General features: G+C 41.3%; 4 protein-coding genes across 5 annotated transcripts in view; 2 read left to right on the top strand and 2 right to left on the bottom strand.

The window, feature by feature from the left end:
* Nucleotides 1-155: 155 nt before the first annotated feature.
* mcidas (multiciliate differentiation and DNA synthesis associated cell cycle protein) lies at nucleotides 156-2,765 on the bottom strand (the record flags this gene model as incomplete). The annotated part of the gene is made up of 7 exons (XM_083904647.1): nucleotides 156-599; nucleotides 688-798; nucleotides 950-1,161; nucleotides 1,234-1,294; nucleotides 1,782-1,861; nucleotides 2,507-2,582; nucleotides 2,676-2,765. 7 exons carry the CDS (start codon nucleotides 2,763-2,765, stop codon nucleotides 156-158), a joined length of 1,074 nt encoding a protein of 357 aa, XP_083760773.1.
* A 1,724-nt stretch (nucleotides 2,766-4,489) lies between these two features.
* On the bottom strand, nucleotides 4,490-6,121 carry ccno (cyclin O; the record flags this gene model as incomplete). The annotated part of the gene is made up of 3 exons (XM_083904646.1): nucleotides 4,490-5,011; nucleotides 5,087-5,272; nucleotides 5,759-6,121. The coding sequence occupies 3 exons, from the start codon at nucleotides 6,119-6,121 to the stop codon at nucleotides 4,490-4,492; spliced, it is 1,071 nt and encodes a 356-aa protein (XP_083760772.1).
* A 701-nt stretch (nucleotides 6,122-6,822) lies between these two features.
* On the top strand, nucleotides 6,823-19,509 carry tut7 (terminal uridylyl transferase 7). 2 transcript variants are annotated; one of them, XM_083905385.1, is made up of 29 exons: nucleotides 6,823-6,900; nucleotides 7,623-8,067; nucleotides 8,305-8,459; nucleotides 8,550-8,666; nucleotides 8,747-8,924; nucleotides 9,039-9,127; nucleotides 9,300-9,351; nucleotides 9,475-9,544; nucleotides 9,670-9,796; nucleotides 9,875-9,994; nucleotides 10,082-10,216; nucleotides 10,322-10,499; nucleotides 11,556-12,190; nucleotides 12,309-12,459; nucleotides 12,582-12,668; nucleotides 12,762-12,862; nucleotides 12,946-13,003; nucleotides 13,542-13,645; nucleotides 13,743-13,832; nucleotides 13,923-14,036; nucleotides 15,598-15,675; nucleotides 15,760-15,937; nucleotides 16,030-16,077; nucleotides 16,176-16,267; nucleotides 16,359-16,474; nucleotides 16,579-16,778; nucleotides 16,872-16,945; nucleotides 17,035-17,098; nucleotides 18,282-19,509. In XM_083905385.1, exons 2-29 carry the CDS (start codon nucleotides 7,644-7,646, stop codon nucleotides 18,338-18,340), a joined length of 3,894 nt encoding a protein of 1,297 aa, XP_083761511.1. In that variant the 5' UTR covers nucleotides 6,823-6,900; nucleotides 7,623-7,643; the 3' UTR covers nucleotides 18,341-19,509. The 2 variants fall into 2 exon arrangements, with proteins under 2 accessions (XP_083761511.1, XP_083761512.1); XM_083905386.1 differs by having other exon boundaries at nucleotides 6,872-6,900; nucleotides 7,626-8,067.
* Nucleotides 19,510-22,157: 2,648 nt separating this feature from the next.
* Nucleotides 22,158-27,993, top strand: part of isca1 (iron-sulfur cluster assembly 1) — a 6,116-nt gene continuing 280 nt past the window's right edge. The window contains exons 1-4 of the mRNA XM_083904939.1: nucleotides 22,158-22,249; nucleotides 24,855-24,908; nucleotides 27,300-27,405; nucleotides 27,492-27,993. The exon at nucleotides 27,492-27,993 is cut by the window's right edge and continues 280 nt beyond it. Of these exons, the coding sequence (XP_083761065.1) occupies nucleotides 22,169-22,249; nucleotides 24,855-24,908; nucleotides 27,300-27,405; nucleotides 27,492-27,640 (390 nt within the window). The 5' untranslated portion in view covers nucleotides 22,158-22,168 and the 3' untranslated portion in view covers nucleotides 27,641-27,993. The remainder of the gene's footprint in view (nucleotides 22,250-24,854; nucleotides 24,909-27,299; nucleotides 27,406-27,491) is intronic.

Below are 27,993 nucleotides of genomic sequence, written 5' to 3'. Positions count from 1 at the left end.
TAAGCACCACCAGCTACCTGAGGAAGACATCATTTAATCATTTACAGATATCACTATAGATTATCAGTTAAGCATTAGCAGTCTCTGCCCACCCACACTTCCTCCCAGTCTGCCAGTGCATGATGGATCTGCTTTTGGATGAGTTCACCCTGGCTTCAGCTGTGGTTGGGGACCCAGCGAAAGCGGTATCCACCGTCCTGAGTGCTGGAGGTGAAGGCACGGCCATGAGGAAACACCTGAGTCCTTATGGTGCAGTGTTCTCGGATAGAGGTTCTGAAAGAAGAGACGCTCTCCTCGGCCTCTGCTCCCTCAGGCCTCAGGCTGTTGACTTTGTAAACGTTCATCTGTAGGCCGGAGAATGCACCGAACATTCGTACATGTGTCTCCGACTCCTGCTGTGTTCTCGTTCCTGCGGCCGTGCCGCACAGCACAGCATTGCAGCGTGTGCTGATGTCCCTCAGCATGTCCACCACCAAGTCTGAAGACTCTGTTTCATATCCTTCATCCAAACGCTGGCGCTTACAGGGACTCAGTGAAGGTTGAGCACCACATGACAGAGCTGGCTCTCTTTCATTTGGGTCTCTGACTGTCATCAGTTTCTAAAAGAGAAGCACAACAACCAACGCGAATGAACAAATGTGGAGAAAACTGTGTACTTTGTTGTGCTCGTCTAAGTCGTGCACTCACCTCGAGCACTGAGGCCAAGTGCTTCGCTCGACTGGCCAACTGTCTGAGGTGAACGTTCCTCTCCTGAAGAGAATCAATCTCCTCCTGTCGCCTGTGCAGCACTTCATGGAGCTGAAGATGCAAGAAGCAAAAATCTGTTCAGCTGACATAGAGCATGCTTTTGTGCAGGTGAATGAGTATCTGGGAGATACCTACAGACATCATTTTGATCCATCTGAGCACAAATCATATGCAAACACAGCAGATTTTGAGGATCATTCACCTGATTGTTGACTTCCACAGAATGTCCCAGTACACCACGCTCACACTGAGCGATGCCCCTCCACACAGCTCCATCCTGAGCAGGGTGCTCGGAGTGATGATGAATCTCTTCTGCAGAGAACTCTGGCTGGGGAGTGAGGGGAGGAATGACACATCCATGAAATGGCACCAGTTCAGCCGGAGACAGGCTACTCTCCAGTGTGGTAGGAGACTCTGTCAGAGGACACAGACATTCAGAAACACAGGCCAACATGAACATGAATAGAAATACTATAGTTTTCTCACCTGCCATGAAATCCAGTGCATATTCTCCAAAATCTTGATCATCTCCATCCGATTCATTCATCTGTTGATAAATTAAAACTGATTAATACACTTCATTTGACAAATAAGATAAATATTCTAATAATAAGCAAATTAGAAGACTTCTACCTGAAAATTCCACCAAGTGGTGAATTGTGAATTTATGGCACAACGGGTGGTCATTTCAGTGAGTTTGCCAAAGCCTAATGCGTAAAGGGCGCACGGTGATCTGCGCCAAAGAGCCAATTTGTGGACAAAACTTGCGTGAGGTCCAGCCAATTAGCGGCAGTCGCCTGCGTGTCATGAGCGAACGACGACGCGATTCGCGCAGGATTCCAGCACACCGTGTCAAACATTAACAGGAGTGAAGCAGGACCTCAGGTCTGCCACCACGTCCCTTTTATTTCCCTCTAACAGCTCTAACAGACATGTTAGATGTGGCATGTTGGACATGCACTCAGAGAACAGACTAACAAATATATTTGAATAAAACGACTTTAAATCAGACATAAAAGGTTTGTTTTCCTCACCTGAGAGCCCAGGGAATCACTCTCCCTCCTCACTGCAGAGGCGCACTCTTCCAAATCATCCCATGATATTGTAGAAAAAGCTGCAAAGCAAAAACATATTAGTAAAATATGTTTTACTAATATGTTTCACCTGAATGTACGATAGGGCATAATATCAAGTTAATTTTGGTTTGGACATTCAGCAGTCTTCTACTCTGGATGACCGCTATTGAAGGATTGATTTATGAGGAGATTATCACTTTTATTGCTTTGTTTTATAATATTGTATTGCTTGTAATGGACCCAATGTCTTAAAACTAATGCCACACTCTGTTGTGGTCATAGGCATTGACTTTGGGGCCCCAGGAAAAAATAATGTACTCATGTACATAGACCATCATAAAATTGTTAAGGGTTCTTTAAATTAACTCATGTCTTTTTTTTCCTTAGGGGGGCCTTCTCACCACAGGGGTCCCAGGGAATTGCCCAACAAGTCAATCACCTATTGACTCCAAAATGGCATGATGTTGATTTATAAGACATGCCTTTTTTATATATATAAATCAGGTGGTTTTTCATGAAAATGCAATAAAACATCTATGTGTTTTTTTAACATTAATATTCATATAAAATAAAAGGGATGGTGTCTTATTTGTTTGGTGTAGTAATTTAACATTGTTGGCGTCAGTGGGTTGTTGTGAAAGTATGTGGCAAATATTTGTTGTTGGCCCCTAAATGAAACGCACCTTGTTCAATGACGCAGGGAAGCTCTACGTACACAGTGAGTGGACTGCTGCTCCGTGGCACCAGCGCTTTATCCACCTGCACGAACAAAGATTAGACATTTACAGACTTCCTGTCATCTTCAGAGCTGTGATGTGCATCAGTGAATTCAATTTCAAATTGAAATCATACCTTTCTATTGACGGACGCTCTCCTCACGTGTTGTGCCATTTGGCTGGTGCAGATATCACCAAACACTTCCCTGTCTCTTGGCACCTCCATCTCCTCTGACTGCAGCAGTGACGGGACATGATTTGTGACTGAACTGATATAGTGGACCTTCTCCCGGTTTGCGCCTCTGCATGCCGCGGTTTCATACTTTTGGCCCAATCAAATGCAATTGTTTGGTCTCCAGGGAGCGACGGCGTCCTCGGAGACTAGATTGGTGCAGACTAACGGTTTTCTGGTGTGAAGTGTGAAGTTGTAGCGCGCGTAACGGCGCCGTTGCAGCAGGTGTTCTCTGCGTCATAGTTGCCTATGACCAAGTGTTTTCGTCATCAAGGCGCACGCCTTAGTATAAACTAAGAGTTAAAAATAAAGGACATTGTTTATAAATAACTTATTCAATCACTTAGTTTCCGGAAGACGCAATCCAATCCAACCCAATTTAATTTATTTATAGAGCACATTTAAAGTACTGTTCAGTAGTAATTAAATAAATAAACAGGGCAAATTAATGTTTTTTTCTTATTATTATTGCTGTAACTTCATTTCGTTGTTCGCCTTTATTTGCTTACTGGAAATCAAGCTGTAGTAGCGCACGGTCACAGCACATTACTTCTGCATTGTGCGTAAAATACCTGCCCAAATGAGGTCAGTGGAAAAGGAAAAGGGTAATTGCAGCAGACAGCTCAGTAAACACGCGTGACAAACGCCTCTATTAGTCAACAAACAAGAGCAGGTCTACTTGGCCCCTTAACGCTGAATGCACCTGTGTGGTCGACACTGTGTCAGCAGGTCGAGATGCCACGCGTAATGGATTATCAGATAAAGACCAGGCCGTGTTGGCACGGTTCACTCTCAAATAACAGCCAAGGGATGCAACTTTATCTATCTATCTATCTATCTATCTATCTATCTATCTATCTATCTATCTATCTATCTATCTATCTATCTATCTATCTATCTATCTATCTATCTATCTATCTATCTATCTATCTGGACATCATTTGGCCTACACATTGTTTGATTTGAAAGTAACACGTGTATTATCTCAGATTATAAAAGGAAAATTTGAAGTAATTCTGAGACAACACACTATCCAATAACTCCATTAAAGTTTGCGTTTATTGTCATTAATGTTCCTGACACAAATATACGGTGGCTCTGAGGTGCAAAACACAAACACAAAACAAACAAAAAAACGCAAGCACATAACAAAAACACAAATCACTAAACAAACGCATAAACCCCCCCACAAAATTAGTTAATGTTTTTGTGTTCTGCTTTTGTGTTTGTGTTTTTCATTTGCTTTGCGATTTGCGTTTGTGTTTTGCACCTCAGGGCCACCGTACAAATAAGATCACATCAAATCATCAGCAAGAAATGCAACTAAATGTTCACCACTGATTGAGACACCGGCACAGATTCTTTTGTCTCAACATTTATTGTTTCCAGCATGGTTTGTTTATTTACAGTTCCTTCATTAAGTGATTGTTACAGGATATGTCAGTGCATATACAACAAATTTAGAAGTAAAAAAATAATCAAATGAACATTCTTTATTGAGATATGGTTCTTCATAAATATAAAACAATATAAAACTAAAAACATTCAAGTATGACTGACTGAGGTTTTGGAGGACAGGACTGGATGAAAGCCGTCACTTTACTTGTGAACATCACCTTCGTCTCAACACATATGAGCACAACGAGGCGCTTTATCCTAACAGTATGTGCTTGTTGAAATACAGTGGAGAGGATTTGGGCTTTCAGTGAACATGTGAGTCACATCGAGGACATGACTTGCAGCGTCTCCTGGTTCAATGACACCAGCAGCTTCAGGTTGTCTTTGCATTCCTGGACCAGATTGTGGTTCTCCTGACTTGCAGGACTCTCACAGGAGGCAGATTCATCCATCAAACTGTCTCTCTGTGAGTGGGCGAATGCACGCTCAACATCAACATGCCCTTGTTCTGCACTAAGCATCTCACTGGCTAGTTCCAGTGCACAGCCAGCCATCAGAGATGCTGGGTATTTGTTGAAAGCGTAGTCCGCTAAACTCAACTCGCACACTTTCCGTGCAAGGTCGCCACACTGCCTGGCTCTTTTTGCGTCAGGGTTCAATCCGAGCTGTGCAGCCTCAATACAGTTGGTGTAATAGTCTAAGAAAAAGGCCAGGGTGGGTGCAGAGAGGCTGTAGTTGAGGCGGAGGAGGATCAGACACTCCAGGTTGCAGAGCTGCTCCTTGGTGAAGGTATCACAACATAGGGACAACAGCTGGCTAATGCGTGGTGAGCAAACCTCCACCTTAACGAAGGAGAAAATGTGTTAAAACGGAGTGAAAATCAAGACACAAATGCTTCCTCAAACTGAAAGACTCACTTGTTTACTGGCTATGAAAAGAGCAGTGACACCCAAGAGCTGGAAGCAGTCAGCAGCCACCGCTGTGGACGCCAGGAACCGGTCCATGATGTTCACTGCCAGGCAGCAGCATTCAAAGGACAAATGGAAATGTTTGTGTACAGGGATGAGCCAGCTGACGAGCTTACACCGCGCCTCTGCAGTCAGCTGCAAGACAACAGGGTCACAATTAGAACAACTGATGGAAAAGAACAGGTTAACATAAAAGTACCGAAGTGTGTAAGAGGCACAGAGTTTGTTAAAGATGTTTATGGCAGTGGGAATAAATTCATTGTAGTAAATGTTTTTTTTGTTTGCCATGATCAGGGTGGCTTTTATTTTAACTCTTTGGGTAAGACATGATGGTAATTTATGGTCTATAATTTAAATGAGAACAATTTAAGTGCATTTTATGCAGTGTTATTGCATTTTACATTGTTTATATTCTGTTAAATGAACAATGGGGACTTAGCAGGAGCTTGGGGCCCCTGTGGCTTCAACCTCTGGTGGCCTGACACACAGCATTTTGTAAATATGACATCATGTGTCATATGGTTAACATACAAAGATGCAAACATGTGTGCAAAACTTATTATTAGACAATTCAGGAAAATAAATTCATATTTATATTAATAGTTATTTCCATAATCCTACTTGTGGCTGACGAGCCAAGCTTTTCCGGGGATGAAACTGCTCCTCTCGCTGCCTCTGGATGGTGAAGCCGATGTCTCCGTACTGCAGGTACCAGCTGGACAGCTGCTCTGATGCTGGACTCTGAAACACATTACTCTGAGGCGAGGGTGAAGCCGGCGTGGAACCCAAATCGTCTTCGAACCCGGAGTCACTCAGTTTGGACATGAGTTTCTGTTTCCTGTGTCTGGCTGTGTGCCGCTGCTGCTGAGCCGGTGACAGCGCCGCCGCCGCCGCTGCTGCTGCTGGAGCAGACGCGCCGCCGTTCGTGCGTCTGCGCTTGTAAACGCTCTCACATTCACCGTCACCATCCACAAACGACACCATGACCACGGTTTCCTCTGTCTGAGGCCAGAGCAGATCTCACAGCAGCTCTCACAGCAGCACAGCTTCTCCTGCATGCTGCTGAGGACGGAGCCCCATCTGCTCACGTCACTTTTCCCGGGGTTCTCCCCGCTCGTACAACTCAACTTTCACCCGTTGCCCCGGGCAACCGAGGCGAAACAATCAGTTTTGCTCCATGTAGGAATTAATTGAGCTGCCCTCAGGCCTGGGCCATGTGTTATCACCATTTTACTGTCTGTAACTTTAGCTATACTTCATGAATGAATGAATGAATGAATGACAAGATAGATATACAAATGGTTGAATGGATGTGTGGAACTATGTTATATATATTTTTTTTTTACACATGTGAACAACAATAATAGTAATAATAATTGCTTCATTATTTAATCTACCTTTGATCTCTCCATTCATTTTCAATAGGGATTTCGTGCCATGGTTCCTGGAAAGTCTGCATATTGTGATATATGTTTTCTTATTTCAGTTTTAGACACATGTTCTGGCAGAAGAGGAACACCAATCAGACAAAGAAGAATAAAAACGTCGGATATTATGAGTGACTACTTTGATCTTTGATCTTGACACGCACTCATAACTGTGTGTAACATTAAAATGACTCCGATGGGCGGAACTTAAACGCTGGCGGGTACAAAACAGTCGGAGACCGGACTTTACCTTTGAAACTCCAATGCTCGTTAAGTGATCATGCCAAGTCAGACCTAAACAAGGCTTCAAGTATGCCCTTTGCGCACGTACGACAGGTATTTGACTTGTTTAAGTTACTCCTTTTTATGGATAGTCACCGTTGACATGTTACGTTCGCCGGGCTTTATCATAGCTGCAGGTCAAACAGGCTGAAGACCTAAAATAAACAGCAACGCCAGCTGTTGCATCTTAGGTGTTAGCTGAGAAGCTAAACGGGTCATTAAGCTAGGCTACATGGATACTTTTGCCAGGTTAAACGAGGCTAGTTAGCTAACTTTAAATTGTATGCCCATTACCAGTTTGTTGATGGATGTGAGCTAGACGTGTGGGCTAGGTATATACATTTAATTTGAGAAATAAGAATAAACGATACAGGCGAGTCAGTCTCCAGTAGCTAGTTAGCTAGCTAACGCTAACACTAACACAAGGAGGACAGGAAAGGAGGCTAATACATGTAGCAGCAACTGTGGTCATTGCCAATGAAAACCGGCTTTGTTGTGTTCATCGTTAAAGTAAGTCATAAATACAGTTTTCAGTCGTTTATGTTGCGTTACTTTTGCGTTACATTCTGATAAAGCTGTGATCACTCGCACTAAAGAAAAGCTAGGGATAAGTAATAGAAGCCGAATACAAAACCATGTTGCCGTTTAAGAGATGGGGCATTTAATAAAGTCAAAACTGTGGCGGCAGTTGTTTGTGCCAAGGTGTGTTTGGTCGTATTATACTCACTACTCCCAGAATAGCTCAACCTGAACATGATTGTGAACATTTTTTTCAGCAGTTTTAACAAAAGTGAACCATGGAAAACTCGGACAGACCTTTCCGGACCAGGCCAGGTGGCTGGGACAGGGGAGCATCAGCATCTGACAAGACAGACAACTGGAGGGACCATGACCAGGGCCCAGGGCCAAGCTACAGACAGGAGGGAGGTCAGCAGGGCAAGAAGAATCACGGTGGGCACTATCGGGCGAGCCCTAAGAAGGGAGGACTGGGACCTCTAAGCTACTCCCCTGGTGGATTTAGAGGTGGTCACAGCCCCTCACAGAAGGATGATGTGCGATGGGATGGAGCGGCAGGAGGGAGTAGTAGTAGTCGAGAAGATAACTGGAGAGAGCGCTCACAGCAGCAGCCCTGGAGGAGGAGTGTCCAGGCAGAGGGTCCAAAAGAGGACAGGGAGCACGGAAGAAGAGATGACCCTGACAAGGATGGTGCTCAGAAACCAGGTAAGGATTTGGAAATCAGATGATAGGAAAATACTTGACAGTTTATCAACACTGACAAAAATCTTGGGCTGTTTGCTTTAGGTGATCTTTATGGTGGACACCTTTTAAAATGAGTTACAGCATATGTATAATCATGTGCTACTTTGTATATATTTGACTGAGTATAGGAACTGGTATAGCACTTTAAGTGTGTGTCATTGTTTTTTTGACGCATGTATTTTTTTCCCCCATCCAAAGGCAAAAGATGGAGAAACAGAAACCGGAAGAAGGATTTCACTGACGAGAACAGGGTCTTTGTGAATGAAGAAATTACACTAACAGCCAAAGAGATCCACAGCTTACGACAAGCAGAGAAACGACTTAAAAAAGATGAAATCGTCTCCTTGAAGAGGGTTCAGACATTTGTTGTGGTATCCTAAATATTGAACATTGTGGAATTAGCAGCTGTTGGCTAATGTCTGTTGTTTTTTCTATGGTTTCAGAAGCCTCACAGTAACCCTGGTGCACATTACACCTGCACTCTGTGTGATGTTCTACTGGAATCTGTGTCTGACAGTTACAGGCACATCAGAGACAAGCGGCACAAGAAAAGGGCAAAGGTGAGAAGTGGTTTCATCATGCAAATCACAATATTTATGATGACAACATACATTGACATCAAACTTCTTTGTGTTTCCAGGAGAAGCAAGAACAGGCAATGTTGAATGACATTCAGCCTCCTGGCCCAGAGCAGATCAGTGCAGTGAGTGCTGCACTTGAAGCTGTTGTCCTTGAATATGGGATGACTGATCAGGATATTGAGAAGAGGCAGTATGTTGTCTCCCTCATGCAAGACCTTTTCCTGACTGTCCTGCCTGGTAAGACACCAAAGCAAGAAATCCATCCAGATAGTGATATTGCTACAAAGCAATAATTGTGTCTTTGAGTTGTGTTTTTACAACACTATTTCCTCTTTTTCTGTTCACCTGTAGAGATCAGGCTCAGGCTATATGGATCATCTTGCACCAAGTTTGGATTCAAGGATTCTGATGTGAACATTGACGTTCAATATCCACCTCACGTGAGTCGTCCCCGTATGAAGTTGATGGCATGAATTTTGTATTGGTAAATTTCTATTAATTTTATAAGATGGTGTTTTAAATTAAGTTTTATAGATAAGATATTGTTTTGCTCTCTTTTTTTTACATTATATTAATGTTGTGTAAAGGCATTGAAATGGAATGTATTCACAGATGCATCAGCCAGATGTCTTGCTGTTGGTCAAGGAGAGCCTCTCTGTCAGCTGTGAGTCACCAGTTAGACATTTTCCTGCCAGATTTCCACCATAAAAAAACAAATGTCAGTCAGACACAGGGCTGTTTTGGAAGTTTCTAAATTTAACACGGTTTCTGTCTGTTCTTTCCTCAGCCGCCTTTGTTGACCTGGAAGCCGATTTTCATGCAAGGGTGCCCGTTGTCATCTGCAAAGAGAAAAAGAGGTGTATATCTCCAAAAGTTGTTCAGTTATTAGGTTTTTATTACATAAGATGATAAATCAAATAGTATTTAGTAAAACCCTGAAGTATACCCGACTGAAATGTGACATTGTTGTTGTTCTCAACAGTGGCCTGATCTGCAGAGTGAGTGCAGGGAATGAAAATGCGTTCCAAACCACCTCCTATCTTTCTGCTCTCGCTAGTCGGGAGCATCATCTCCTCCCACTGGTTCTGGGACTCAGACACTGGGCCCAGGTATGTTTGTGATTGCTGTTATTATTCAAACAACGCACATTATGTTTTTAACATGTACTGTTCTTGTTTTTGTTTCAGATCTGTGAGATTGACCGTGCAGAGGAAGGTGGTCTCCCACCATATGTGTTCGCCCTTATGGTCGTCTTCTTTTTACAGCAACGCAAAGAGTCTCTCTTGCCTACATACCTGAACAAAGAGGTATGCCTTTCCCTGCATGCTAATAAGATATACATTGACATTGATCATTTTTCAACATAAACTAATCAAATTATTTTATTTCATTAGATTAAGGTGTTTTCACTCAGCAGATTGTCAGACTTCAATCTCACACATGTAGAGGATGCATATCTACATTTTTCTTACACCCCTTCCACCAGAGAATCATCACAGGCAGCAGAGGGTGCCTGTATAAAGGGAAAGGTAATCCTTGAAAGCACAAATGTACTTTTAGTTGCACTGTTTCTGTAAAAGGTGTCCACATACTGACAGCCGAGACTCTGTTTCGTCCACTGTGTATTCGTGCAGGTTCCGCTGGTGTTTCACAGGCCACATCTACCTGTGGAGGTTGGGCTTCTCTGGGTCGAAATGCTTCGCTTCTACTCTCTGCAGTTCCCCATGGCTGACAATGTAATAAGTGTGCGGACGAATGCCATCCTCTCCCGAGAGATCAAAGACTGGCCAAAGAAGCGGATCGCCGTAGAGGGTCAGAATTTTTTTTTTTTTTTTTAAATTGTGCTCTATGAATCTTGATAGTTTTAGCATTGTGATACTGAAAAAAATAAATGTATACTTTTGTAGGTAGAGCTACAACTCACAATTATTTTCATTATCAAGTAATCTGTCGTTATTCGGAAAGCTTGTTTTAATTCTTTAAAAAAACCTGAACTGAAAGGCAATATACATGGCAAAGTTTTCCATGGAAGAAGAACAAATCCAAGATGGCCTACATCGCATTTGGGTCAAATTCATGTTTGTAGACGCGTTCAGACCATGCTGCTGAACGCGTCATAGGTGACCTATGAAGGTGACCTATGAAGTTTCATGCCAATTGGTCAATGTATGGCAAAGTTATAGCATACTTCGTGTTTTGCGATGAGCCATCGGAATTCACCAAAGTTCCGATGGCTGCCGTGGCACGCTCTTTTGACTCTGCCAAAGTTTCCAATAACTTTTGATCTCGGATGGGTCTAGTACAATTTGACATGATTTTGTTTCTCGGGCCAGACAATGTTCCCACCAAATTTCGTGAAGTTTGGCGCAACTAAATTTAGGCCCGGTCCATAGGACACGCGTTTAGCGGGTCAAATTCGAGATCAAAGTGGCAGGAGGAAAATAGTTATATTTTTTAGAATTACAATAGGGTCCTCGCACCCTGTGTGCTTGGTCCCTAATTATTAAAATAGTTGCCAATTATTTGGTAATGGACTAATAATTGATTGATTGAATAATAGTTTTGTAGGTGAAACACTTTTGTACTTCTCCCTTCCACAGTATCTACAGCGAGTACAACTACTACACCTCTTCTCTCGTCATTTTCATAAGTATTCTGGGGCAAGATGCCGAACCAAGTGATTGTATGTGCGAGCATTAGAACTGTTAGGTTTAGAATATACTGTGTATGGATAACTGTACCAATTTGTCAACTGTCAGGCATTGCAGAAGTCTTCTTGCATTTTGAAATATTAACTTCATGAAATGTCTGTTTAGTGCATAGGGTTATTGTGTGTTTTTTTTAACTAATGTATTTCTCTATACTCAGACCCATTTGCTGTGAAGAGAAACGTGGCGCGCACAGTGAACAGCCAGCAAATGTTTGAGTACATCGTGCACTGCTTCAAAACCACATACAAGTACTTTGCACTTCCACTCAACATGCCATCTGCCAACTGTAAGACAGGAGCACAGCATGGATCCAGTCAAGGGGCAAATGCAAAGGCTGTGAATGAAGATCAACACACGAATCAACCTAAAGCAGCGGAGAATGGCCCAGAGGACTCTGACTGCATTATTGAGGAAGAGGAGGAAGTTGAAGACTACACTGACTCGGATGAAGAGAGGGAGAAGGAAAAGGTGGATCTGGGCAAAAGCAGCTTCTCTGAGGATGAGGAGGAAGAGCATGATGCCAGGCATCATTTGGACAGCTTCACCACAGAGGATGAGGAGATTTTTCCAGTGGATGAGCTCTCCGGAGAGGAGCTTTTATCTGACGAGGAGGGTCCGGATTTGGACACTCCAGGTTCAGTGGACGAGGAAGAAGAGGAGGATGAGGAAGAAGCCGTGTTGCTGTCTGTCAGTCTGTCACATTCACCTAAAGAAGAGGGCACAGAAAATAAAAATAAAAAACAGAAAAGGCGGTCGTATGCGTTCACCAGGCAGGCTTTCACCAGAGGAAAGGTAAATGTTCTTAACCTCATACATTTTTTCCACATTGTATATTAAAGCCCCTGTGAAAAGAAAAGTAAGACAAATGACATTGGGTGCATCATTTAAGTGTGTCTAAAATGTCTTTTAGTCACACATGGTCGTGTGCAGCTTGTGCAAGCGTGATGGACATCTCAAAAAAGATTGCCCAGAAGACTTCAAGAAAGTGGAACTGGAACCCCTGCCTCCGCTAACACCAGAGTTTCTAAACGTCCTTAACAAAGTCTGTGAGCAGTGCTACAGTGAGTCCTGTGTAAATAAAAAGAAAACAGAACTAGTTCACCCTGATCATGTCTATAGCCATAGTTTTATGTTTGGAATGATTGACATGAAGTTTGACATTTTGTTTCTTCTTTTTTTTTAGGTGACTTCGCCCCAGATGAACTGGAAGTGGGTGTAAGAGAGCACATCCTCCAAGACTTGGAGAACTTTGTCAGACGACAGTTCGCTGGTGACTAAATTATAACTTTTTTTATATAGTCAAATAAGCATGATAATGCATTTTATTGACTTATGTATGATCCTTTTGTTTTTTCATGTACAGGAGCTAGGCTAAAACTATTTGGATCATCCAAAAATGGCTTTGGATTCAGACAGAGTGACTTAGACATCTGTATGGTGTTGGAGGGGCAGGAGACCATGGATGTAAGTCATCTTTGATTTTGAGGAATGAATATTATGAGATCAAAAATATACCATTCCCCTTCATGATGAATAATTTTTTGTAGGATATTGACTGCATCACCATCATTGAAAGCCTGGCAAGACTGCTAAAGAAGCACTCGGGTAAGGCAAAGCAGAGCAGGGCATATGTTGGTTGATTGGTTATTTATTGGTCTACTTGGCAGCTTTTTAGTTTGGAGTGAACAATACCAAGCTAACCTAAGACATGGCTTTGAAAGAGCTTTCATTAAACGCTAGAATCCGTAGTATGTTTCTTATACTCTATATCTCTTACACCCAAGTAGCCACCAGTAAAGGCCTCACAAGTTATAACACAGCCAATCATTTCATCCATACCACATGTAATGAAGGCTGGCCACGCCTACCATTGATCCTACACTGCAAGAGCACAAGTGGCATGCGCAGAGTCTTCCATCATAAGCTTGAGGGACACGCATTACTGAAGCAGAGGACATAACAATTTACAATTTACAGTGTTTTGGAGGTGGGGCCCTTTGGGATATGTTGTTTGCAAGTTGTTAGCTATTCTATACTTAAATACCTTAGCTTTAATCAACGTTGAATGTCGTATAATGTACATAATGGTTAATGTCTCCTTTATTTTGTCTTAATTCTCTGCTTCATCTCCACCCTGTCACAGGTCTGAAGAACATCCTCCCCATCACAACGGCAAAAGTGCCCATTGTGAAGTTTTACCATGTTCGCACAGGCCTGGAGGGAGACATCAGCCTCTACAACACACTGGTATGGATTGTCCTCTGGATTTTTTTGTGGTGTGTTGTGCAGTTTTCCCCAGATAAAAAATTCCAACTTTGCCTTTGAGTGACATTTTTCTTTTCAGGCCCTGCACAACACACACCTGCTAGCCTCCTATGCTGCCATTGACAGGAGAGTGAAGATCCTCTGTTATGTTATGAAAGTATTTGCCAAGGTGAATATGCTCAAACTCCATGTTACAAAGGCAACTTTATATTGTTTGGAGTGATTTAAGTTTATTTCAGTTGTTTTTGTCCTGTAACAGGTGTGTGACATTGGCGATGCGTCACGTGGCAGTCTGTCATCCTACGCTTACACACTGATGGTGCTGTTCTTCCTGCAGCAGAGAAACCCACCTGTTATCCCTGTGCTGCAAGAGGTAAAGATGACATGTGACGTCAAATTTATATTTTAAATCATACTAGATGAGTGACTGGCTGAAGTACTTTAATGCTGGGCATTGCTGCTGATTTCCTGAATCCCTTCGATTCAGATTCAAGTCCATCTTTGATTCTATAATGATATATCGATTCTTTTAGAGATATTTAAGTTTCCATACCAAATTTGCTTGATTATGAAACCAATTGTATAATTGTAAACATTTGGGTCTCTCGTCCCTGATGTATCACAAAAAATAGTAATTCCATTCCATTAAAAGATGGACTCCAAAGTACTTATATTTATGCACTTTTTTTTTAAAGCTATACTTACCTTTCTTGCATGTCTCACAGCACTTTGAGAAAAAAATTTGAACATGAACACCTCCGCCTCCCTCAAAGTCCCACCCTCCAGGGCGGAACAGCAGCGGCTATGCGCATGTGCGATTCATTTGCAGCCTGGACACAGAGTGCTCAGGTTGTCTGTCTCTACGCTGACTGTAGGCTTGGACTGCGGAGGTTACCGTGCTTTGGGAGGTGATCCTGGCAACACACGCTGCTTGTTGAAACACAATAACTGCAGAGTGATACGTGCTTTCACGGCAGAGTCTCTTTTTGTTTTTTTTCGCTCCTGCAGTTTGATCCATCGGTGTTTTAACTGTGTTTCGTGAACATAAGATTGGTTTATATGAGATTTTAGCCTAGTTTCTGACCTTTCTGTGGGTATGCAGCATGTCTGTGTTTGTTAAAGTTAGACATGGTTTTATGATGCTTTTGTCGATGCGTCTGACGCTGCCCCCAGTCCCGGGGGCAACCGTGAAGAAGAGGTTAATGGGGACATATTATGCAAAATCAACTTTTTAATCCTTTAAATCCTTATATTTGGGACTGGAGGCCCTATCAGTCGGCAAAGTGTGAAAGAAATGACTCACTCATGTTTTTGTGGTCCTCCTCAGTCTACGTACAGGAGATAAAACACACGATGTTGACTTCCGCACTCATTGGGACGTCACAATGCGCTAAATTCCTGGAATTGTTGTCTTGTGGAGCTCCGCTCAATTCAATTCTTGACTCCACAGTGCAGCACAGAGTCCTACACAAACTTCCAGCCTCAGAGGATTTATCTGTCCAGTGGATACATGTTATATATAACAGCAATGTGCCTGCTAGAGCCTGCAAATGATCACTTTTCCAAATCCCAGTAGCCTCTGTGGCTGATGTCATTTCCTGTCCCATTAAGTTTAGTTTTACTTTTTTTAAGGTGGACCGTTTTGGCAGGGTGTTTGAACTGCTGTGGTGCTTCATCCTTATAGTATTTTGACCAAAGCATGTGACAGACATGTTCATTAGGACACCAGGGAACTAGGTTCACTTAGAGAAATAGGGTAAAATATGTCCCCTTTAAAAGTTTGATTTAAGGATTGAATTAATTGATAATCAGATCTTGTTATTTTATGACTTACGAGGTGGTTGTTTTAGAATACATCTCTATCTAGAGGGACTGTATTATGCAGAAAGGAAAATGTGTTATAATTGCTAACTGCTAATGTCCATTTGTTGCAGATCTATGATGGAAAGAAGAAGCCAGAGGTGTTAATCGATGGCTGGAACGTGTACTTCCATGATGATTTGAAAACATTAGTGAGTGTTTGGTGGTTTTATAGATTCGTCGTGTGTGTCGCTGTTTCTTAATAAGGCCTCAATTTGGTTATCTCCCACCTGCAGCCCAGTCGCTGGTCACAGTATGGGAGAAACTCAGAGACAGTGGGGGAGCTGTGGCTTGGCCTGCTCCGATTTTATACGGAGGAGTTTGACTTCAGAGAGCACGTTATCTGTATCCGTCAGCACCGCGGCCTCACCACCTTCAACAAGCAGTGGACATCTAAATACATTGTCATTGAAGGTAAGTGCGTGGATTTAAGTTAATCCTCCATTCAACAACATGTGATTAATCAAATGGATATAACTTTTAATCAATGGAATTGCTTATTGCAGATCCATTTGACCTGAACCATAATCTGGGTGCTGGTCTGTCCAGGAAAAGTATGGTTCTTTACCAAAATCTATTTGAATCAGTCCTGTTTTCTCATGTCCTTGGTTGTCTCATCTGACCTGTTGTTTCTTGACTTCTTTTACAACAGTGACTAACTTCATCATGAAGGCATTCATCAATGGCAGAACAGTTTTTGGCACACCCATTAAAGTCTTTCCTCCTATGTATCCCAGTCAAATGGTTAGTATTTGCTCTGTAAACACCATATTTACATATTTTGATGTCATTATAAAAGCACTGACGATGTGGTTTATCCTCATCATTGTCCCAGGAGTATTTCTTTGATCCTGAGGTTCTCACAGAGGGAGAAGTAGCTCCTAACGACCGCTGTTGTCGGATCTGTGGCAAGATTGGTCACTTCATGAAAGACTGCCCCATGCGCAAGAAGTAAGCAGTCACAATACGTTATCTGGAATTGTCACAGATGTAAAACTTGAGTACCGTGTATCAGGCTACATGTTTGTTTTGTAATGTGGATAATGTTTGCCCAGGTTCAGGCACAGAAGGGACTCTGAGAAGAAGCCGGAACACCTGAGAGACAAACTGGACACTGCAGATGACATGAAGGATCAGAGCAGACACAGGAGTGAGCACTGGAAGAAAAGAGATGCACTGGAAATGCGCTGCTGCTACCTGTGTGGATCGAGTGACCACATAAAGAAGGACTGTCCGCTCTACAGGAGCCCTGCAGGTTCAGACACATTAATTTTTCCATTTTCATTGTTGAACCTGCGGTAAACAACATACATTTGGTCAAATTTTTTTTTCTTAATGATTATGACAGGTAACATGAAGATGGACAACTTTGCCTGCTCCACCTCGCCCCACACGAGGAATTTTAGAGAAAAGGAGAAATGGGTATGATGACAAACATTTATTGAAATGGGCACACGTCTTTGCTCCCTCCCTTCTACACATGTGCACCTGTTGACCTTACTGTTCTTCAGGGTTCACCACAACAAGAAGAGAGGAAGAGGAAGCAACCGAGTGTTGTATTAGGTCCACAAGCAGGTGTGTGAAGTCACATTTGATTGATTTAAGATGATGTTACACACTATTATCATTAGTTAAGCATTAAGGAATATTGAATTCATCATTTATAATGCATGAATACTCATTAGCATGTAGTTTATGTTGGAGATGGATGCTGATTGGTTGCTTGAGTACAGCAGCTAATTGGACACTGTTCCTCAAACGGTGTTTATAAACCGCATACTATTCATGCATTATTAATAATAATAATAATAATAATAATATTTATTAATGCTTAACTAATGATTATAGTATGTACTTATTATAAAGTGTTACCTGTTTTTTATTTTATTTTTTTTATTACACCACTTGACGCATCACACAACACATTTCTAGAACTCTATCCAATTAGTCCTGGGTGGTATATATCGGTGGTATATTTTTTACGAGATTAATTTTCATGCACCGCAAGACTGATGTATGAAAAAATTAACATGGCTCTTTTCACTGCTGCACTATGGAATTAGATTTGTGTCAATATTTTCAATAAATTGTTTAAATAAAACTTATTTTTTTTAACACTAGTATGTATTCCTATAGTGGCTGACAGTCACAACATCTAGCTAGGCTAATGATAATCGAAAATGAAAATATTTGCATTGTGCCTAATGAGGTTGCACAGTGTTTGTATTATGTTAGCCCTACGCTAATGCTAATTGTAGCTTCGCTAGCATACCTCTGGAAACAGGTTTGCCAAGTTAGCCGCAAAGTTGTAGCATGCTAATGCAAAATAAATATGTGCTTGCGTATTGGTGAATGGACACCTCGTCGTTTCAGTATAACACCATGTTCTGTGTTGAACCGTGTGGAAAATGTCTCACTCACCGTGAGGACAGCCTCCCACCCCCCCACTTTAGACAGTGCAGCTGCTGCTGATGAGCTGTCGCCTGCCTAGTGAAGCATGATAAATCAGTGAAAAGTGCAGCGTGATAAATCAGTGAAAATTAAAATTCCTCCAAAAAATATGAAAATCAAGGATTCACACCAACCCATATCCAAAGTCTTAGGGCGACCTGACTGATGGTCAGCGAGATATGCTTGTCACAGACAGACAGACGCACAGACACAACTTGCTTTATAGATAGATTACAAAAGTGACTTGTCCAGGTTAAAAGCTTGTTCTGGAATAATCTAAACAGTTGTGCATTCTGATTTGTTTCAGGTAGTCTATCCTCCCGAAATGCAGGTCGCTCTGGTCACAGGAAGAGTCCAGTGGAATGAGCAGTAGACTACAAGGTCCTCCTCCTCTTGTCCAGGCAGACAGAAAATCCAGAATCCAACATTAAAAGCCAAAGCCAGGACGCCTTGACTTGAAGCCAAATAGGGCCTTTTTATGCGTTTGTCCTCCCCCCCTTATATTGCTTCTCCTCAGAGGAGCTTTTTAAAGTTTTCATTTTAACAAAACAAGCCATTATACGTGCACTGTATGTCTTTGTTTACCTACACTGCCAGTCAAGTTTTATTTGAATTATGTTCCAGATTAGAAACTGTAAATAATCTGACTGAGATTATGGTCAGTAGAAGATGATATGGTACATGGTCTGCTACCTTCAAATTAATGTTAAGATCGAGGCAGTTTGAAATGAAAACACACACTCATAAGTTCACTTGTACTTTATTTTTAAATTGTTAAGTTGTTTTTTTTGCATGAATAATGATCCAACTGTTTTTTGCATTCTGACGTAGACTTTCACACATAGGTTCCCAAATGTTTGAATGGCAGTGTATCGTTGTAATGACTTGCAGTTTTTTCTTTTTTAAATAGAAATTCTTTTAAAATACAGTTTAATTTGTCATGTGCACCGATGTCCACCGGTCTGTCTCCATCACCTTCGAAAGCAGCTCTTTGTGCCGCATGTCTCTGTGTTAGAAAAAACTTCAGGATCGTGGTGTTAAGTATTTTTGTTTTTTTGAATGTTTTTGTTGGGATCCACTTCTATTTTATCAGTAACTCAGTAACCCCTCTTTTTTTAAAGCTGAATCAACTGTTAGACACTGCTGAAAATGCTGTGTTCACTTCAGTGCAGATAAAAATTTATTTATTTGCCATTAAGGCAATATTATTACTATTGTAATAATGGTGCCACCAATCGGGAGCTTGTGCCCTCTTAATGTTGCTGCTAGTTAATGTTTTAAAGAGCTGCTTTGATATGGGCTGTGTGGCTTTCGTGTTGCCCTAATATGGTTACATTTTATTCAGAGAAAGTGTATTGTAGGTGGTATTGTAATTCAATTCCTAATTTTAACATAGCTTTGTTTAAATGTCAGCCTTATAGTAATTCTTCAGTTCTGAAAATAGGAGGGTTAATGTTCAGTACCACAGTTCTGCCAGGAACGTTTGAATATGGCTTACAATCCGATCTGTGTCCCCAAACACTCATTAAACTGAAATCCAGTCATAATGTGAAATATGTCCATGTACATTTTTGTTCGTTATGTTGTTGTGTTTTTTCCCCAAATTAATGGACTCCTCTGGTCAACTGGGAACTTGTTGTTTTTGCGTACAAGGTTGCAGGTCTTATTGTGGTAGTGTTTACCTCAAAATTCAAAGTGCATGCTCTTTATTTAATTAATTCATTCATTTATTTATTTGTTAATTAATTAATTAATTAATTATTTATTTATTTATTTTAGGGCTGTCAAAAGATTACATTTTTGAATCAGATTATTCACAGTGTAGCTGGTGATTAATCACGATTAATTACCATTCGTAAATATACCAGAAAAATTATAAAATTTTCTCTTTATATTGTTGTAGGAAAGATAAATAAAGTATGTGAAAATATAAATGTAAAGAACAATAAAATACTGTAAATAACTTAAAAATGGAAGTGAAGTGCAAAAACTTAAAAATAAAAGTAGCGTGCCAACTTGTTTTCATACATATTAATATGCCGTTGTCTTTATACACCGGTATGTGGTACATATATTTACATTTAACAAAAATAAATGTACCACATACCGTTTATGAAGAACAAATAAAAGTTAAAATAACGGACTATGCGAGAGAGAGCGAGATCCTCCCAGTAGCATTGGCAGGTAGTGGCACCTCACTGGCAGTCCGTGACAGCCTGTGACAACTTCTGGCCTTTCCGTGGCATTTCCTGATACCTGCGCGGTGTTCAGAAACGCCTCCCTTGACTCGCTGCCAATAAAGGTGGGGCCCACATTTGTTGTTATGACAGTCACTTCCGCCATGGATCATGGTGAATACAAAATAAAACTACTTGTTTACTTATTTTTGTGTACAAAGTTTTGCAAGATTTCTCTGTTTTGTACTTCTTAATATTATCTAAATATACATTAATATCTGTTCCATAGCGTAAATGTATATGTAAAATAATGTACATATTGTACTATTCTTATTCTTATATTTAATATTTCCCTGTGTTTATATTATTCTTATCCTTTTTTACCTTAAGAAGTGACAGAGTGACAGTGTTGGAAATATTACTAATATAAAATACAATTATGAAAATATTTTAACATAACATTTGCTATGCAGTGCCAAAGACTGCCGCAGAGTGCCACAGAATGCCAGAGCCTGCCACAGAATTGCACAGAATGCCAGAGCCTGCCAAAGAATGCCACAGAATGCCAGAGTGCCACAACATGCCACAGAATGCCAGAGCCTGCCAGTATTTTTAATGAGAGTAAAATTGCACTTGATACAACTTGGTATTCAACAGTATCTAGTTATATTATGTAGGTTGGAGGAAGTCCAGCTTTTACAAAGACACCTCGTGGCAGGCTCTGGCACTCTGTGGCATTATGTGGCCCTCTATGGCATTCTGTGGCACTCTGTGGCATTATGTGGCCCTCTGTGGCATTATGTGGCCGGCCCTCTGTGGCATTATGTGGCCCTCTGTGGCATTATGTGGCACTCTGTGGCATTATGTGGCCCTCTGCGGCATTCTGTGGCAGGTTCTGGCATTTTGTGGCAGGCTCTGGCAATCTGTGGCAGGCTTTGGCACTGCATAGCAACTGTTATGTTAAAATATTTTCATAATTGTATTTTGTATAAGTAATATTTCCAACACCGTCAGTGTCCATTGTCACTCTGTCCCTGCTTAAGGTAACAAATGACAAGAATAATATAAACACAGGGACATATTAAATATAAGAATAAGAATAGTACAATATGTACACTATTTTACATTCACATTTACGTTATGGAACAGATATTAATGTATATTCAGATAACATTAAGAAGTACAAAAGATAGAGAAATCATGCAAAACTTTGTACACAAAAATAAGTAAACAAGTAGTTTTATTTTCTATTTATCGTGATCCATGGCGGAAGTGACTGTCGTAACAACAAATGTGGGCCCCGCCTTTATTGGCAGCGAGTCAAGGGAGGCGTTTCTGAACACCGAGCGGGTGTCAGGAAATGCCACGGAAAGGCCAGAAGTTGTCACAGGCTGTCACGGACTGCCAGTGAGGTGCCACTGCTGGACTATGCTGCGAGTGAAACGAAGACTTGTCGCAGAGGCACTAAAACCGCTGCACCTGACCAGGCTGATTTTCAGGCCGAAAAACGGAAAAATCACACCCCTGATATATCATATTATAGCTTCTGCTAGCCACATTTACCTCCTAGCATGTCATGACGTACTTCCTATTTCCGCTGTATCAAATAAGAGTCGGTAGCATTAAACATTACACACACTATATTATCTTATATTGCATTAAATATAAAAAGGTACCAAAAACAGCAGTTACGAGAAGTTGTTAGCGAATCAAATACACGTGATAGGTAAACAGTAACCGTAGCATCTATTTAATACAAAAGAAGAAAAATGAATTACATGACTTGGCCAAAACAAGTGTCACATCCATGCTCACGTTTGAAAAAAGAAGATCGATTATTTGATTACGCAAAGTAAAACTGACTTTCAACTCCGTGGTCGATATAATCTTCAATATCATTGGCTGACACGGCCGTCTGTCAAAGTATCAACCAATCATTGAACAGGAACGTATTGAGAGGATCATGTCTTTCTATGCGCGTGCGCCATTTAATGTTTTGATTTCAGGCTGCAGCAACATGTCTGCCTCCTTGGTGAGGGCGACTGTCCGAGCGGTCAACAAAAGAAAGATATTGCCCACAAGAGCCGCACTCACACTGGTAAATACAATCCATTGCTTGCAAAGTTGTGTGTAAACACCACGTTTAAGTGTGATGTGTTTTAATCTAGGAAGTATGTCGTAAACACCATTGGTCACCAGCTAGAGTTACGTGATCGGTCGTTAGCTAAGCTAAGGTTGAGCATCGATGACTTCAACGTCGCACGAAGAACTTGTTTCACAGAATATAGTGTAAAAAGTATATTCTGTTAATTACCTTGTATTGGCTTACGTTCACACTAAAGCAATTGAATGAAGACGATATGAATTAATTTACTCGTAGTTGTCCAGTTTTTAACTACATGACGACGTTACTTTGAGGCAGGTTAGCGTGATGTTGTTAGCCACTGACACAAGGTATAGGATTGTTTGGTCCACAAAATGTATAATGTATAGATATAAAATGATTTTATTTGTTATATGTAGTAAAGAAACCAGGAAATATCCACATTTAAGAAGCTGAAAAAACAGATACATACACTCAAACTGATTAGTAAATTGTCAAATATAGTTAAAGATTAATTCAGTAATCTGTTAATCCAGTAATTGTTTCAGCCCTACATAAACTAAACAGTGTTACAAATGTCGTCATCGAGTGTGACGTCAATTCTAATTTTGAAGTCAAATAGACTGAGGTGTTACAGATAAGCTACAGCTAACAATAATTTTATTTCATCATTGTATATTTTCACATGGGTTTGTAAACCATGAAATGGTAAATATTGCAACAGACTGGCTTCCTCCACAGTCCAAAAACATGCAATATGGGGATTGGGTAAATTGGTCACTCTAAATTGACCGTAGATGTGAGAGTGTGAGTGAATGGTTGTTTGTCTCTGTATGTGGTCCTGTGATGGACTGGTGAACTGTCCAGGGTGTACCCCTCCTATTGCCCTGTGTCAGCTGAGATAGGCACAGCACCCCCCAGACACTCCGGTGGAAGATAAAGCGGTAGATGGATGGATGGATGGACCATTCCCAGATTTAGTCAGAAACATTTTCTCTGAATAGCCAGCTCAGTGTCACACTTTATAGGTGGGATGATGTTAGATGCTGTGTCAAGATAATGTGCTTGCATGGTGGTGTGAGCTGATAAGAGGAGCTGGATGAAGTCAATAACTCTGAACACAGAGGCTTCTGTTAAGTGTATTATATTGTATGTATGTATGTGTATCTATTGGTGGCAGGGACAGTTATGATAATTATAAATGTTACTAAGTGGTGCAGTAAATGTTCTACAATAAAGTAATTCTGTTTTTCACTAATAGCACTGCTTCCCTTGACTAAAAAAATATGGCCACAACTTAAATTGTCAAGCACTGCAACATATTCCATTTTTGTTTGACTTGAAATATATTATTGATAGTGACTTATCAGAATAAAGAATAGTGTGAACTGCTCTGTGGCTCCACACTACCTCTACCTAACAGCTGAGTTGTGTAAGAGATTCATTGTAAATAACACAGAGCTTAAAAGCAAGTCACACTGGTTTTCCTAGTCAATGCAGTTTAGTCGCAGTCTGCAGCCAAGCTATAACTGCACTTTACATATGTATGTTGTAAGTAAATTTGATTGACATTACAGCTATGAAACAACTCCAGCTTGTGCCACAGTTGGATGTTCAGTGATTAAGGAGACGTATACACATGGCATATATGAAGGATTAGCACTATGTGGCTAATGTAGCCACTGGTCTGAGTCTCATAAATGACTCCACAAGAAAAGCACTGCCCAAAACACTGTAAATGCCCATCTACTCATCCACAGCAGGTTTCTGAGTTTTCCCGAAGGGCCCAAAACACACCCACAAACACAGAAAAATAAACATCCTGTTACAGTAACTGCTAAAGGCTTGTTGCTTTAGCTAGCTTCCATTAAGCACACAGACATGCAGTGTTTGTCTTCTATCCTGTTGATGATGTTGAGGGCTTCTTAGGCCCTCTTCAAACCTGGTATTAATAATTAGAATAATAATAATATATGCCCTGAGAGATCCAGTTGCATGTGGAGTACATCTAGTACGACTGTTTGCACCTGTGGATGCTTCTCCTGTGACCACATGTGATCAGAACTGTGTCCTCTGCCCTGTATCCAAATAGGCACATCACATCTATTTGCAAGAACAAAGCTGTATCTGTTGCCGATGTGTTAGTGTGTTTTTGTTAGGGGTGTGCTCATACGATTGCTGTCAGTTTAGTCTGTCGGGGACAATGGCGGAGAAAACTACGCTAAGAGATGCCCCATCCACGCTCAGTACATAGACTTTGTGAATAAATAGGGAAATCTTGACGTCATGTATTGTATCGTGAGGTACAATGTGATTCCCACCCCTACCATTGGAGCTTAGAAGTAAGTAAATTGGAGGACAACAGCTGTGAAGTGGACTCTACTCCCACTCCCTGTGGATGTTCAGGTTGGATTGGAAGTATTCAGACCTGAACATCTAGGGCTGTGTGCATATGATAAGATCACTCAGGAGTTTCAGACTTGCAACATTGTCTTTTTCTCTGATAACAGTTTAGTTTTGCCCAAGTCCACTGTTTTTTATCCCACTTGCATGTATAGAGCATCTTTTAGTGAAGTATCTTCTGATTTCTCTTCTTTAGACTCCAGCAGCTGTGAACAAAGTCAGGGTTTTGTTGCAGGAAGAACCAGAATATGTAAGTAAACATATTGGCAAATATTGGACCAGTGCAGTGTATGCAAAATGCAAATGTGTTACTCAACAAATTGTGGCACTTTTTCATGTGAACAGCCTTTCAGGAGATGAAATTTTAGCATAGTTTTCTGCACATATTAACTTTTTAATCTTTTAGTACTTATATTTGGGACTCAGTGGGCCATACCAGTCCCCAAAATGTGAAAAAACAAGACTCAGTCATGTTTTAGTGGTTCCACTTTGTGTAAGTATAGGCGATAAAACACACAATGTTTACACCTCCCGACAAAGTGACGACAGTGCGACATTTCACCATGAATGTTGGCACCCCGCCAGGCAGAGTCCTTCACAGCTCCACTGTAGCTCCCCCTTGTCCCTGTGAAATACGAGAGTGCAGGCGAGGGAGGAAGAGCGGAGCACAGTGTTTTACACAAACTTCCAGCCTCAGAAGATTTTTGTGTCCAGTGGATATATTTTATTTATGTTCACAAGCTTCACAAGCCCTTTGTTGTTGATCGTGTATGTAAATTCCTATGCTGGAGGGACACCTTGAACGCACCAGTTATGTGCCTGCAGTTAGTGAGTGGCATGTGTGGATCGGTGATATGAGGAGCACGCGTTTGAAAGCACTGCAGAAAGATGTAGATGTTGTCCTACATTTCTTCTCAACCAAAGGCTGCCTTTCTGTCGTGTTTCCAGTTCTCCTCGTGTTGTTGATCCACACACGTCAGTCGGAGCCGCAGTTACACTGGTGCTTTCAGGGTCTTTTTCTAGCATGGGAATTTACATACACGCCGCGCGGCGCATCACATTAATAATTTTTCTTCGATTTTTTTATGATCGCGAGAAGCCAAAATTGTGGTCACTATGCATTACGGTGAAACGCAGTAACAACGGGTAAACGGACATTACTATGGGGTATATGGAGCGGGGGTTGTGACAACGCTGCATGACAATAGGTGATAAGTGGCGACACTCCCCTGGAAGCAGTGGATGTGTATTTACCTGGGTCCCATTCACATGTAAATGATCAGGCACAAAACCGAGCATTCTGAAAAAGGCTGTTTTGGCAGAGTTATTGAAATGCTATTGTGCTTCATCCTTATGATATTTTCACTAAAGCATGACACAGACATGTTCATTAGGGCACCAGGACCAAGTTTAACTTGGGTTAATAGGGTATAATATGGGACCTTTAACTCTCTTTATTAGGGATGCACCGATTGCCATTTTTGGGGCCGATTTTTCAAGAAGTTTGACCTGCCGATACCGATTTTAGCCGATTCCGATTTAAATTTTTTAAACCACTTTTCAGCATACAGAAAGATATATATTTTTTCATCTTTTCTCTTTAATAGAACATTTTAACATAGAAATACAATGAGTTCACATCCAATATCCAACTAAAAATACAAAACGAATCACTATAAAATAGAAGTATATACAAAAATACAAAAACAATTGTCATGATACATTTGAACATGCTACCATGGAACATAATAACTTAAAGTGTGACTTTTTGAACAGATTACCACTATAAAATAGAACTAAATAATGCTGTGGAATATTCACACACATCTTAAAAGTGCAGTGTTATGGAACCATGTTGTTCACATCCAATATACAACTAAAAATACAAAAACGAATCACTACCTGTATGTGTAGTTTATTTAAGTTTAAACATATTTAACAACATACCTACACACAAATAAGTAAATTACCTCTCTCTCTCTCTCTCTCTCTCTCTCTCTCTCCCTCTCCCTCCCTCCCCAGCCCCGTGCCAACAATGCCTCGCTCTCTGCGCGCACAGGTTTAAATGACAAACAAACAAATGCTGAGTTTTGTGCAAGTGATTTAAGATCCTGACTCTTGTCCCAAATATGACAGGCTTCGTTCAGTGATTGAAACAAATATATAAACATTAATGAAACGTTTACATGCAGAGCGCTCACTCGCAAAGCAGACAACAGCGGCGCAGCACCGCCACAGCGCTGCCGGTGCGCGGATGTTGTGTAATCAAATACACCGGTACGGCTGTATATTAAAAATTCATATCATAATGGAAAAAAACGGTATTCAGTGTGAACCAGTATACCGCCCAGCCCTACACTCTACTACATGTGCGTGTAGTCGCGTGCACGTGTGTTGCTGATGCTGCGCGATGCGGGTGCATTTGATCGGCTTATTAAAATCGGAATATTCTGACTATATCCGATCACTGGCCGATTAATCGGTGCATCCCTACTCTTTATCATATTTATCTCCAGCGTTTCACTTTGAGTGTGGAAACATTCCAAACACTGATTTGACGATGTGACGTAAAGATCAATGAAAGTGTGATTGTTCAAGTGTAAATCACACTGAGTAATTATCTTGGTCTGGTACTTTATAGATTGGTTTGAAGATTGGAGTGAGAACGCGGGGCTGTAATGGACTGACCTACACACTGGACTACACCAAGGAGAAAGACAAGTCAGACGAGGAGGTGCTGCAGGACGGTAAATGACATTTTACTGCCATAGTAAACAGAAATACAGAGTGAGTGACAGCATCAACATGTTGGTGTAAAAATGTTCTTCTGCAGGTGTGAGGGTGTTCATCGAGAAGAAGGCCCAGCTCACTCTCCTGGGAACAGAGATGGACTTTGTGCAGACGAAGCTGTCCAGCGAGTTTGTCTTCAACAATCCCAACATCAAGGGAATGTGCGGCTGTGGCGAGAGCTTCAACATCTGAGCGTCCCAGAGGCTTCGTCCCCTCACACTGTCTCCCCCCCACCCCCCCCCCCCCCCATTTCAAGAACCTTGTCCCATCTGTTGAGACTGAGACACTGAATGGTGATGAGGAAGCTGGGCATGAGGAGGTCTTTGAGATGTGATTGTGCCTCCTGTTCTACCACTTCTCTTCCTGGAGAACACTGGCGTAGGCGATATATTAAGGCCCAAGTATGATGTCTTTTTACACTTTGAAGGAGGTTTCACCATCACTGTCAAGTTACGCAGTGCTGCTTTAAATATTCTGGTTGGATAAAGTTGGAACCACAGCTTGATAATAACCACTGGTGTTCCAGCAAAACAAAAACAAAAGTA

Source organism: Microchirus variegatus, assembly GCF_963457635.1.
Source record: "Microchirus variegatus genome assembly, chromosome: 18".
NCBI lineage: Eukaryota > Metazoa > Chordata > Actinopteri > Pleuronectiformes > Soleidae > Microchirus > Microchirus variegatus.
The sequence above is the reverse complement of the archived record's forward strand: the minus strand, read 5'-3'. Positions and strand labels throughout refer to the sequence as shown.

Coding starts and splice junctions, on each gene's coding strand:
- tut7 (XM_083905385.1), top strand. CDS start 7,644: ATGGAAAACTCGGACAGACCTTTCCGGACCAGGCCAGGTGGCTGGGAC. Junction 8,925..9,038: donor TTTCCTGACTGTCCTGCCTG/GTAAGACACCAA, acceptor GTTCACCTGTAG/AGATCAGGCTCAGGCTATAT. Junction 12,191..12,308: donor AGGCTTTCACCAGAGGAAAG/GTAAATGTTCTT, acceptor AATGTCTTTTAG/TCACACATGGTCGTGTGCAG.